Here is a 14303-nt window from a genome sequence, read left to right on the forward strand (position 1 = left end):
GTTTACTTTCAGAATGACATTCATCTTTAAGATGTCCAAACACGCAGGCATAAATAGCTTTAAACGAAACGTGCCACCCCAAATAAAGCCTGTCAAATACAGTAAATAGTAGTTTGAAACCGAAGTGAAAAGATAGTGTTTGTGAAACTGAGAAGGCACGAGAGAGGAGGGGCCAATAAGGTAAGGCTTTACTCCGCATTCACTCACTGTCAGCACACAATGACCGAGTGAGGAAGGAGAAGAACTGTCTGGTCTTTCTTTGTATCTCACTGTGTTTATGTGAAAGGGTAAAAAGAGTTTATCCGTGTTTTCGTTTGGACAAGTGATAATATAACTGCGTGGAAGTTGTTTAAGTGGATATACTGAGAATGCTAATGTGAATACCAGCAGGTATTACTAAGGTAAGTGTTGTGGTTTTTCTTATAAAATAACATGATATTGCACAGATGCTTTTTTCTGTAACATTTGATTGTGCTTTTGTAGTTGATATTTTTATCATACATTACTTTTGGTTAAAAATATATGACAGTATAATTTTAGCAATGCATATTACAAACCGTTTTTTTTTTTTTAAAGTAACTCCCTCAAAAAATTAAAGTAATATTCTTAAAGACAGACAGTTTTAAACTAAGGCAGCAAGGGTAAATAAAGATACATCTTATGTTAAGAAAATTTAACATTCTTATTGTTGGGAAGCATGCATTAATGTGTCCATTAAATTTGAAGATATGAAAGCAAAATATTTTGGTGGACATTTGGCTATTTTCAAGAGATGTAAATGAGGAAGTTTCTGTGAAGAATGATAGAAGGAGAGGGGGGGGGGGGGCTGTCGTCTTGACTCATGGTGAGAGTTTACCGCTGCTGTCTGATTTGCTCTTAACACAGGAAGTCTACTATCTTCCCCATTTTGATACTTTAGAAGTGAAATTTGTTCACTAAAACTGAACAGTACACTGACTGAACATTTACTGTACTGTAGGTCATGGCAGGCCAATGACCCTTGTCACATGTTGAATGAGGACACTTTTGCTGGAGATTACAATGAGCAGACAAGCATGAATGAGTGCAGTATCTTAAATGTAGAAATTACTAGATATAGTATATTATAGATATAAATGTGTCTGTTTTAAATCAGAATATACATTTAATTTAATCATTTAGCAATTTTAATCCAAATGACTTGCACATGAGGAAAACAATGGAAGCAATCAAATCAACAATAGAGCAACAATATGCATGTGCTGTAACTAGTCCCAGTTAGTCTGGCACAGTACACATAGCAAGGTGTTTTTATAGATATTTATAATAGTAAGTGTTATTATTATGACGAAAAAGATGCATCTTCAGCCATTTCTTGAAAATGAAATTGAGTTAGGCAGGTCATTCCACCAGCGAACAGTCAAGGTAAAGGCCCGTGAAAGTGATTTTGTGTGTCTTTGGGATGTTGCCTCTTCTACTTGCAGAACGCAAGCTTCTGAAGGGCACATAAGTCTTAAGTAGTGAGTTTAGGTATAGGGGTGCAGAGCCAGTGGTTGTTCGGTGCAAAAATATCAGTGCCTAAATTTGATGCGAGCGGCAATTTGTGCAAGTTTATGTGCAACCAGTGCAAGTTTTTGAAGAGAGGTGTTATCCAAGACATTTTACTATGACAATAAATGCTATGAATCCTATTGTGAATTAATTGGATAGATTCTCAGGACTTATTTATATACTTATTGTATACAATGGTAAATTGTCTTGTGGTAATTGTGGACAATTAAATTTGAGTGATTATCATAGTCCAAATTATCTTAAAGCCAAAGATATCTGAATATGGATTTGATTTTGTGATTGATCTTGGCGCTTAAATGGATTAAAGGAAAATATGAATAATGCCTTTATGCACATTAAAATTCAGTGTACATATTCTTCATTTCTTTGGGTTGTATAGATTTAAAAAAATAAAAAAATAGTTCAGTCATGAAACTCTATTCATGTTCTAATTGGTTCATTCAATGTAACATTCTCAGTTAATCAGCGATTTCACATCCATTATCATTTCCCTTTACGACCAAGATCTCTGCACACTATGGCAATTCTTATTCTAGCCCTCCGCCTCCTCAGCACCACGTCAAGATCTGCAACAGGGGTCTCCCTCTCTCTAGTTGTTTCCATTAATTTAACGGTCCGAGCATTTAGCAGAAGCAAGTCGTACTTCCTCTTCACCAGCAGCAGCGTAGCAGATTTAGTCTGCCAAGACCAAACACATTCTATTTACATTAAGAAAATGTTTTACAAACTATCCCGAGAGTTGTCATGACTGAACTAAAAGCATACATTGCCAATGAAAATATGTTTTTAAGTATATATCTTCAAACTTACTTCTATATGACATGTTCAAAGCAGAATCTCACCTAGTTGGATCTACAATGTCATCCCACGTCAAGCTGAGGAGGGACAGAGTGGTGACAGCAGACTACGACACACAGATTAAAGGTAATGGATGTTCAAACACTAAATACCCAATAAACATTCTGAGGAATAGAAAATGGAACCCAACTGACTGCTTTCCAATGAGATGAAATATGCTGCAACTTTTTGCATGTACTTCCACCATCACAAGACAGATTTGACAAAGATAACCGATCCTTATTGCCTCCCATCTTTGTGAAATCAATATGTTCTAGTTAATTGTTATTTAACACAATGTCAAACGAAACAGATTGACAAAGAGGAACTATACAAATATAATTGTTCTCTCTTTCTCTTCTCTAGAGGTCCGTTTGCAGCTGGCGGAGCAGTTGAGGATATTTGACGGTCAGGTGGAGCAGAAGACTCAGGTGTTTCAAGATCTGATTGATTATTTGCGCAGACGGGGCGAGATCGAGGGAGAGTACGCCCGTTCACTGGACAAGCTGTGTGACAGGTTCTCCTCTAGAACCAGGAAGTAAGAATATACAAAGAACAGATCACCATTATTACATAAAATTGTTATCAACTTATTAATGAATTCTGTACAAACAGTGGCCCAAAAATGGCTACTTATGCCACCCTTAAAAATCTTGTAAGGGCAATTTATGTTTAAGAAAGATAACCAAAACATCTTTTTAAGCAAAAATTTCAAAAAACACATACGCACACACAATCAAAAGTTTGGGCTCGGTGAAAAAGCATTTTATGCTCACCGAGGCTGCATTTATTTGATCATTAATACAGTAAAAACAGTAATACTGTTAAATAAGATTATAATTTAAAGTGTCTCTTTAACTCTGTTTTAACATCTTTTAAAATGTCATTTATTGCTGTGATGGCAAACTTAACTTTCAGTAAACATTACTCCAGTGTTCAGTGTCACATGATCCTTCAGAAATCATTCTAATATGCTGATTTGTCGCTAAAACAAGATTTCTTATCAATGTTGAAAACAGTTGTACTGCATAAAATTTTTGTAGAAACCATCTTACATTTTTTCAGGTTTCTGTAATGAATAGTACGTTTAAAAGAACGGCATTTATTCGAGAGAGAATTCTTTGTAACAATGTAAAAATCTTTACTGATTAAAAATATTAATTTAATAAAAAAAAATAAAAAAAATTGTTGACCTCAAATTTTGAAATGGTTCTAAACTGATGTACATTGATTGCTGTGTATCAGGAACTTGATAGCTCTTTGTTCCTATCACCCTCAGGAAGGAGCCCAGCCATCAGTCAGTGGTTAACTGCTGGCAGGTGCTGTTGACACAAACACGTCAGGAGAGCAGAGATCACAGTTACTTGAGTGACAGCTACATCAACATTCTGCCTCAGCAGCTTTCACACTGTGTTGAACATGCCCAACGCCTGGCCAAACGGGTACACACACACACAAATACACACATTTTCACATCCTTACACATTTGCAGACATGAACACCCACACATTACTAAAAGAAGCGTGCATGCCCCGTTCTAACAGTACACGTGGCTTCCTTTGCACAGACACTTTGCAGACAGTGCACAGAAACATAACACCTTTAGCATAGTCACCGGCCACTCTGACACTGTAATACAACGTTACGAAGACAATCATTTACCAATCATGTCTCTTTTTTCATTATTTATATTTTTCAGAGCAGGGACATTTACACCCAGTTACAGGATGGACTTCTGAAGGTCACCACAGAACTTCAAACAGTCAGTTTAACCCCTCATTCCTCTCATCAAGCCACATTTCTTTCAGAATAAATTGTAAACATGCATTTACAGTTAATGGATTGCAAATCTCATTCCTATGTTTGTGAAAATCAGACCTTGAAGACATATTACCAGTACTATTCTGAGTTCCTGTCCGCAGAAGGCAAACTAAAGGAAGCTGTCAGATTGGAGGAAAAGCAAAAACAAAGTGCTTCTAAAAAGATGGAACGACAGATAGAGAAAGTATACTTCCTTTTTAATACCAAAATATAAAATGGTTGTGAATGAAATGGTTATAATTAAAGATATATTTAAGGTTCTATACAAGTTAAGCCCAATCGACTGCACTTGTGGCATAATGTTGATTACCAAAAAAAGAAGAATTTCCACTTGTCCTTCCTTCTTAAAAAAATGATGGACAAATCTGGGTTACAGTGAAGCACTTGTCATGGAAGTGAATGTGGCCAATTTGTATAGCGCCTACATTATAAACAAAACGGAGGGGGAAGATATTGTGGTCACAAATTTAAAATTAGTTCCCTTGTTTTAGTAACTAAATTACTACTGAATCAATGTAATCTAACCGGTTTAAAAGGGGAGTTACCAAAAAAGTTACTTACTCTGTAAATGTATGTCCAACAACCCAACAACGTTGCAAAATCCCCTGCAACCCCCCCCCCAAAATAGAATTGTCAATTCCTGATTTTAATGTGACTTTAAAGAAATAATCTTTTTAATATCTTATTTTTTTGTGTTAATCAGCGTAATGCCATGTTGACTTTAGCCTAACTTGTATTGAATATAGTACAAAATCAAGGAAACAATCGAATATTACAGTGCTTTGCCTGCATGCACATGGGCAGAATTTTCCTCTGTGCAGTGATGTGGGGCAAGTGTTCTTTGCATGTGATCGTGGCAGATTGCAAAGCAAAGTGTTTGGTTGTTGTGGTTAAGTAGTGCAACCCTGTTTGTGTGTGGATAAATGATTGTTCCAGTAACGTCTGAGGTTACATTTCACCTTTATGTGTGCATAGAGGCAAAGTAAAGTTCAAGAAATTCAGCTTAAGAGCACAAAAGCACGCAATGACTACCTGCTCAACTTGGCTGCAGCAAATGCATGCATGAATAAATACTACCTTCAGGATCTCTCCACTCTCATAGATGTGAGTTTCTTTGTATTACCTCTATATGATCAGGTTTTTGTACTGAGCAGGTATAATTCAACCTTTCATTGCATGCCCTCTCAGTGCTGTGATCTGGGTTACCACCAGTCCATATCCAAGGTGTTCCGTTTTTACCTGACCAGTCGCCAGTGGGGCCAGCAGAACTTGAGCTCTGGGCTGCAGCAACTGGACACAACTGTCTCAGAGCTGAACCAGAACCAGGACAGAGACACTCTCATGCAGGCCAACATCTCAGCCTTTTGCCTGCCCCTGCGCTTTCAGTACCAACCCTATGAAGGCGACCAGGTACTGCGTGATAAAATGTCTATGTACATAAGTGTAAAAATGCGCAGTTGCTTATATGTGCCCTCTTCCAGGTGGTTGAGGTGTCTGCAAAGTGTGAGATGATGAGCGAGCTGGTGACTCGCTTCCAGCAGCTGCAGTCTAGGCTATCTTCAGTCACCACGGAGGTTGAGGAGGTACACAAACCCCACAGAATCACACAAATTATTATTATGTATGTAGCACTACTGTCAAATGACAGGATAGATGTAGTGATATTTGGATGAATAAATACTGTATTTATGAGTACTCTTTGGTTCTGGTTCATCTAAACATGAATATACATAAAAAATATTGCAGTCCGGCAAATTACTTCAGTCGGCCCAAAATTCCATGCTGGATGGTATTGTTGAGGACACCTTTGGATCCATCCCAGACTTTCCCAGCAGCCCGTTATCACCAGAGGGGAACAGTGATATATCAGCCAGTAAGAACTATCAGCTGAAGCGCAGAGCCAGCCTTCCGGACACTGAGAGTTTTTATTTCACGGTAATCAAAACAAATAATGATTTGTAAAAAAAAAAAAAAAAAAAAAAGTAGTTATTTAGAACTTTATGTTCATCAAAGAATCCTATAAAAAAATATCACGGTTTCAACAAAAAAGTATTAAGCAGCACAACTGTTTTCAACATTCCTGTTCAGATGGATCATGTGACACTGAAGACTGGAGTGATTCCTTTAATTCAGCTTTGCTTTCACATAATTTTAAATATATTAAAATAGAAATCCATTATTAAACACTTATGTTAAATATTTAATATAATATTTAACTATTTAAATATATATATATATATATATATATATATATATATATATATTCAATATTTTTAAAGCTGTTTTTATATATATTTATAATATTAAATAAATATTAAATATTATAATTATTATACAAATATTATTATGGTAAATATTTTATATATTTACTATAATATAATTTAAATAATACATTTCTATCACGTTTAGACATTTAAATATGTGTTATTTCATACAATTATTACTATTATTATTATACTCTATTTGTCTTTATTACTGTTTTTGTCTGACTTTTTCTAATACTATGACTTTATAGTAATATTTTTATTTACCATGACTTTATGATGTTGCAGAAAGTCAGAGACCATCTATGCAGCAGCTCTTTAATATCAAAACTGGAGGCCAAACATGACCTGCTAAAGGTTGCCATTCAAAAAGGTAGAATAATGTTTCCTATCTATACAGAAATTGTTGTAAAGCGAAGACCATTGATTTTTGTTCTTTTTTGTTATCAGCTGAAAGTGTTGATGTAGCTCACTCCAGGTAAGGAAACAAGGCTTTCTTTAACTGACATCCTACAAGAGATAATGGCTGGAAATATATATACATTTTAATGGGTTATAGTGAAAGTAAAATGGCCTGTTTTTAGTTTTAGTGTTGATTAAATTAAACATTTCTGTTTAATTAGAACATGCTCCAAAAGATCTGTGCGTCATAAAAAGACTAACCCCGGTGCCCAGATCAACCAGAAGCTCTTCAGTGGGGATCTAATATCATACATCCAAGTAAATCTCTCAGAAGTGCTCTGGATTTACTCAGAACAGATCAAGGCATCTGACTCACTCAGTGTTTCCTCCCTATTAGGCATCAGGACAGCTCATTCCTGCAGTGGTGGAAAACTGCATTCGGTTCATCAACCTCAATGGTAAATCTCTTTCTACAATTCTTTCCATCTTAAACACTGGTTTTCTAACCCATTCACCCTTTTCTCTGGTAAGGCTTACATCATGAGGGATTGTTCAGAGTGCCGGGATCTCAGATGGTGGTGAATCAATTGAAGGATGCGTTTGAGAAAGGTATGTGCACTGAGTGATGATATTCTCCTTCCTTTCACTGAGCATTAGTAATAGGCTGTGATCTTTCGTAATTATTCATAGGCGATGACCCCCTTGCTGATGGGGGATGTGACATGGACTCTGTGGCTGGAGTGCTGAAACTTTATTTTAGAGGACTAGAGAAACCCCTTTTTCCTGAGGACAGTTATGACCAACTGATGGAATGCGGCCGTAAGAGGACTTTACCACACTATTACATGCTTGCTTGTTTGTTTTGTATAATGTATGTGAGTTCAGACATTAGGTCTGTAACTGTTTAAACATTCAATGAAATGTTTTGAATGTGCTTTTCTTTCTAGTTATAAGGTTTCCTGTTGCAATTTGGGCAGGGACAAATTGAAGAACTCATTTTATAGTTAGCCAGTAGCCTTCAGTTTACATGGTGCTGTTCCATTTTGTAAGAACTTTTAATAGGAGTTCTATTCAGTGCCTAATTAAAAATCCAGAAAATTGCTTTATGGTATACACTACGATTAGTACATTACTTTAAAAAAAAGAAAAAAGAAAAGAAAGAAATTATACTTTTTATTCAGCAAGGATGCATTAAATTGAGCAAAAGTGAATGTGAAGATTTTTACACTTTTGAAAAAAATCTATTGGCCTTTTCAGAATGTTTGTAAACAATAGGCGCCGAGTAACTTCCGGGTGGCAGAACGCGAGCGGCTTCCACTGACTAACTATAGAGATCCAGCTGGCGACTGCAACAGTTACATAGTTAAAAACATTGTTGTTGATCAAAGTTGAAACGATGATGAAAACGTGTTGTGTTTGGGGTTGCGCTGCCAGATATACAGCAAAAGGTGTATGGTTTTATCGATTTCCTGTGGGTGAGGACGGTTATAGCGACTGACCGTGAGACTCACGCAATTGTATGAGGCGCCACGTAGGATTTAAATCAAACTTCGCTTATCAATACATAACACACGTGCATATACACCTATAAATTACCCGCATATACATGTAGGCTATACTATTGGATGTTCAAAATACATATGAAATACACGTGCACACTAATATGAAATTCATACCAATGTTAGTAATGAATGCATACACTTGTGAATATTGCATATAAACTTGACGCACGCATACACCTATAAATACTCGCATACATAGCCTACACAACTAAAGCATGCATCCACGTTTTATTTTGTATGCGCGAGTGTTTTATGGATGTGTATGCGCGTATCGAGTTTATATGTGCGAGTGTTAAATAGGTGTGTCTGCGTGCTGCGATCTTGTATATGTATGTGCGAGACGAGTGTTTATATAGGTGTATATGCATGGAAGTTTATAAGTATTTATAGGTGTATGCGTGCGTCAAGTTTATATGTAGCCTATATGCAAGTTATTCACAAGCATTCATTACTAACATAATATGTATTGGTATGGATTTCATATTAGTTTAATTAAAATAAAAACTTTATATTCATCAAAGAATCCTGAAAAAATGCATCATGGTTTCCACAAAAATGTTAACACTGATAATAATTTCAAATGTCTGTCTGTCTGTCTGTCTGTCTGTCTGTCTGTCTCTCTCTCTCTCTCTCTCTCTCTCTCTCTCTATATATATATATATATATATATATATATATAAAATTAAACAAATATATATATATAGATATAGATATATATATATATATAAATGCTGCTACTATTGATTTGCTTCTGGTTATTGGCAGTCAATTATTATTTTAGTGAACAATTTATTTTATTAGTTAATAAATTGATACAAAAGGAAAACTGTCTGTTTTAAATGCATTTCTGCATTTAATTGCAGCAATGAATAATGAATAAATTTAATGGTGTCTTTAACTTTCCCTCTCTTTTAGAAATAGATGACGAAACAAAAAAAGTAACACAGCTGAAGTGCGTCATCTCCTCATATCCTGCCACGCTCATCATTGTCATGAGATATATTTTTGCATTTCTTCACCAGTGAGTATCACAGGGTGTTACTGGGTGTTGGCCTTTTTTCTGACATGAAATCAACGCATCTAAATGTTTGTATGTGTGTGTGTGTAAAGTGTCTCCCAGTACAGTGACGAGAACATGATGCAGCCCTATAACCTGGCAGTGTGCTTTGGGCCCAGTCTAGTGAGGGGGCCAGATAATGGTGATGCGTCAGAGCTTCAGCGCATCAATGCCCTAGTCAAGAGTATCATTATCCAACATGAGAGCATCTTCCCTAGCCAGAATGAATTACCCGGGCCAGTGTATGAAAAGTGCATGGCATTGGAAGAAGAAGACTGGTGAGAATTAAGCTCCATCCCTTTAGTGCGTACACACACACACACACACACACACACACACACACACACACATATGTGCTAACAGCATAAGGCAAAAATCTTTTAAGCATGCTTGATATTTAAAATATAAGCATATCCAACTTTATTTACATACGTACAGTTTACTCACGTAAAGTGATATATATGGAAGTAAAATAATGCCAAATGTTCTTGAAACAAAAAAAGCCTGTTGAATTGCACTACTTGAAAAAATATGCATTGTATTAACCATTCTTGCATTTTAATGCATTGTATTTTTAGGGCTTGCATTTTTATGGGCTGAAATTCAGCATGGTTGAATATTTAAGCTGTGAATATTTCAATTCAAAACATTTCAAACACATTTTCATTATTAAAAATTCAATAATACTAGTGTTAGTAGTTAGAAGCTGTTGGAAGCAACAATATGTAAGTGCTGTGACTAATCCCAGTTTGTATTGCACAGTACATGTAGCAAGTTTTTTTTTTTATAAATTAAAAAATAGATAGAATGGAAATATAATAGAATAGTAACTGTTAGATTTAACTGGTCAAGTGCAGACGAAAAATGCTTCTTGAAAATGGCTAAAGACGGGTTGAGTTAGGCAGGTCATTCCACCAGCATGGAACAGTCAAGGTAAAGGGCCGTTAAAGTGATTTTGTGCATCTTTTGGATGTTGCCTCTTACACTTGCAGAACGCAAGCTTCTGAAGGGCACATAAGTCTTAAGTAGTGAGTTTAGGTATAGGGGTGCAGAGCCAGTGGTTGTTCTGTGGGTAAATATCAGTGCCTACATTTCCTACGAGCGGCTATTGGCTATTGGCAACCAGTGCAAATTGATAAAGAGAGGTGTGATGTACGCTCTGTTCGGCTTGTTAAACACCACTCTCGCTGCTGCATTCTGGATCAGTTGCAGAGGTTTGACAGTACATGCTGGAAGGCCTGCCAAGAGAGCATTACAATAGTCCAGTCTGGATAGAACAAGAGCTTGGGCAAGAATTTGTGTAGCATGCTCTGATTGGAAGGGCCTGATCTTCCTGATAAAGCAAATCTGCAGGACCAGGCACAGCTCTATAGAGCTGGATATATCCCACAATTTTACCCGCATATCACAATAAGCAATATTTACTATATAACAAATCTTATCTACTTGATTGTTTATGTAAAATGTAAAACTAGATTATCGGCCAGCTCTAATCCGCTAAATGTGACTATAAGTTGAAGATATTAAAATATTAGAAATATTGACATCATGATTTTCTATAAATATGCTTTTAAACAATGTGTATTGTGAAAAGCACTATACAAATAAAATTGACTTGACTTAATATTTCTTATGCCTACAGTGAGACTGTAACAGAGGAAGGTGATGGCGAATCAGAGCAATCTCAAACAAAAGAAGGAAAAGATGGTAAGTTTGACAGTTTACTCTCAACATTGGGTGAGTAGAACTAAACTAATTTCTCTGTCTTGTTTTTGATGTGCAGAGCTGCAAGGAGTGGCCTTGTTTGACTACACAGGCCGTTCTTCAGCAGAGCTGTCCTTTAAATACGGGGACCGCTTCATCCTATACAGCAAAGCCTCCTCTGATTGGTGGAGAGGGGAGGTGAATGGGACAAAGGGGCTCATCCCAAATAAATATATTAATGTGCAAAGGTAGGTTTTTTATCTCTAAATGCATGGCCACTTTTAACAATTTAAAGAAAAATGTGGATAAAGATGCTTTGCAATGCTACACTTCATTCTAGCCCTCACAATCACTTTATTTGCATATTTTACTGAAACTCAATCCTGTGGGACGTGAAGAATAGTAACCAAGGGGGTGGAGCTAAGCAAATGGTCAACTGAAGAAACTACTTACTGATTTCACTTCTTTATTTACTTGATTTCCCATGGTCAGTGGATTTATACATCCATTTATGTCACCGCCTGTTGGAGTTGCATAACTTTATTGGGTAATTTTCCCCAATATCCATCCCGACAGATATAAAGACAGATATAAGACATAAATTATCTCTAATTAATAACTTTTTAATAAAAAAAAAAACCTTTGCAGTATTCTATACTTCATTCAAGCCCACATAAGTATAATATCCAATCACTTTGAGCTCATTTTACTGAAATTCATTGGGACACTCTGCAAAGCTTGTCTGAGTGAGCAACAGTAACCAAAGGGGTGGACCTTAGTGAATAGTCAACTGAGGAAACTACTTACTGATTTCACTGATTTATTGGTTTGCTTGCCCATAATCTATGCATTTACAGACCTGTTAATGTCACCGCCTGTTGGAGTTGTAGAACTTTATTGGGTGTTATATAAATTGAAGGCATTTAGAAGAATTGGCTGTTGTGACTCACACATCACTATTGAGTCAAAGCCACAATCAGTTACTACAAACCACAGTCCAGAGAGTCATTACACTCCTCAATTCTCTACCTCTATGTTGCTCAGTGTGGATGGAGGCCAAGATCAGAAAGGGAAGGAAACTCTGAAATCCAGCTGTGGTAGACAGCAGACAGAGGAAGAGCTGAAAACAGAGCAAAGTACACGGTAAAACACTCACATATTGTATAATGTGTGGAGGATAGCTTTGTTATTATATTCTGTTTAGTATGTGACTTGTACAGAGTTTATACAAAAACAGCAAATGAAACAAGCATATTATCTACGTATGTGAACCTCATTCTTTCTACACAATGATGATCAAAGAATGAATCATCATTCTTATTGCATAATGATGACCAATGATTCAGTAACTAGATAAACTAGAGAATAATTCTCTCTGTATTCATTTTCTAGGCTCAAGGTCACAACAAGTGACAAAGCCGGGGTCGGACCCAGCCATGTCACTTCTGGAAAGGTTTCGTTACAAATACCCACAGGACAATATATACAGGCTGGAAATTCTCCAGGGGCTCTGCGGAAAACATTAGAGTGTGTAAATCGCCTAGACTGTTTGTTTGGCATTATGGAGATTTTAATGTCACAGATGATGTCATGGAATAATGACTAAATCAGTCAATTTATAACTTTGACAGCCCTCAAATGAGACGATCCACTAACGAGGGGGGAAGCAGAGAGGAACTCAGAGTAGAAGTGGATAAGGTCAGGATGTTTAAATCCCAGTTATAATACCAATGAGATCTCCTCCCTCCCCCTACTAAAGTGTGCTTTTGTCTACCATATCTTGCAGGAAGTGCATCACATGATGCACTCAGTGTTTAAGGAGCTTCTTGTCCGCCAGTCTTCCCCGGATAAAAACACATCTACATCCCCAGAGACAACATCCCCTGTGCAAACGCCTTCGAACAGAGGACTGGGGTGGAAAGGAAAGGGTTTATTTAGATCAGCTGACCATGTTGGCTGAAAAAAAAAAAAAAAGAAAGAAATGAGGAGAAGGGGAAACTTGTAACGAAAGTAAAGAAACACAAGAAAATTTAGGTGAAACATAAGTGTGAGTGAGAGCTCAATCTCTGTGTATGGTATTTTTTTGTACTGTTTAAAAAGGTTGGTTTAAGAGGCACTATCAATCCATCATGTGAAACCTGTTTTAGCTGTGAATGCATGTGACTGTTATAGTATGTACAATATGTTGCCATTTTCTTTCCTACAGTCTCATTTGCACACTTGTAACAAGCAACTGTTCTTCAGTGTACTTTACTCTGTGGAATAAGAATATATCAGCCCTACAGTAAGGCTATAGTCTCACAAAGGCTCATCTACTGTCATTTTCTTTTATTTTCTATGTAAGTGACTGTGAAAACTTTGTAAGAAATTAAAAATATTACACAGCAGCAGACTTACACAAGATAAACTAATTTAATATTATGAAAGATAACAGTTAGAGAACAGTTAGTAATTAATAATAGGTAATGAAAAATTGGACACTGAAGTTGAACAACAACATGTTTATGAAAGACAATAATATTCCATATAAACAACACATGAAAGACAAAAGGAGAAAAAGTTAAGAATAGAGGTTTTAGGTGCTGTAAGAGATTATTTGTTATGAAAAATATATGCAGAAAATAGCCTTACTCACTGAAAGGTATAATTAAAATAACAGTCATAAACAGTAAACAAAAGTGGCCACAAGCCGTTCTGACTACAAGCTTTTAGTTTCACTCTGAAAGAGATACTTTTCTTTGTGTACAGATATGACGTGACAGCAACACAGGGGAACGACGTATGTATGCAATTTCCAACAAAATTTGTCCCCACCACAGCTCTAAATTATAAATCATTATAGGCTATGTTTATCCAAGTGTATTTGTGTAAAGACGTGCATGGTTTAAAATATCTTTTGCACACTCTCATTGATAAAATTTAGCCACCCCCCCCCCCCCCCACACACACACACAAAAATTTTTTCTGAAAGTCTGAGGTACTTTCTGCATGCAAATCGTTGTGCATTGTCTGAAAAAAAGTGTATCGTTAGGGTCCATTTGTGAACACTTTGGGTACAAATGCTGTGGTTGTACCCTAACAGGTCATATTTACACCTCAAGGAAC

The 14303-nt window shown here is 36.4% G+C and overlaps 1 protein-coding gene across 2 annotated transcripts; it reads left to right on the forward strand.

Moving 5' to 3' along the window:
- The first annotated feature begins 204 nt into the window (after positions 1–204).
- arhgap4a (Rho GTPase activating protein 4a) lies at positions 205–14130 on the forward strand. Of its 2 annotated transcripts, XM_079848723.1 has the most exons (24): positions 205–401; positions 2386–2475; positions 2755–2926; positions 3668–3830; positions 4088–4150; positions 4265–4393; positions 5185–5313; positions 5398–5619; positions 5691–5792; positions 5956–6144; positions 6762–6846; positions 6924–6951; positions 7097–7193; positions 7273–7333; positions 7407–7484; positions 7566–7694; positions 9353–9458; positions 9548–9772; positions 11137–11201; positions 11278–11446; positions 12243–12341; positions 12591–12725; positions 12830–12896; positions 12985–14130. In XM_079848723.1, exons 2-24 carry the CDS (start codon positions 2409–2411, stop codon positions 13156–13158), a joined length of 2754 nt encoding a protein of 917 aa, XP_079704849.1. In that variant the 5' UTR covers positions 205–401; positions 2386–2408; the 3' UTR covers positions 13159–14130. The 2 variants fall into 2 exon arrangements, with proteins under 2 accessions (XP_079704849.1, XP_079704850.1); XM_079848724.1 differs by lacking the exon at positions 4265–4393 and having other exon boundaries at positions 213–401.
- Positions 14131–14303: the final 173 nt, after the last annotated feature.

The sequence above is a fragment of the Squalius cephalus genome, assembly GCF_949319135.1.
Source record: "Squalius cephalus genome assembly, chromosome: 18".
Classification (NCBI taxonomy): Eukaryota; Metazoa; Chordata; class Actinopteri; order Cypriniformes; family Leuciscidae; genus Squalius; species Squalius cephalus.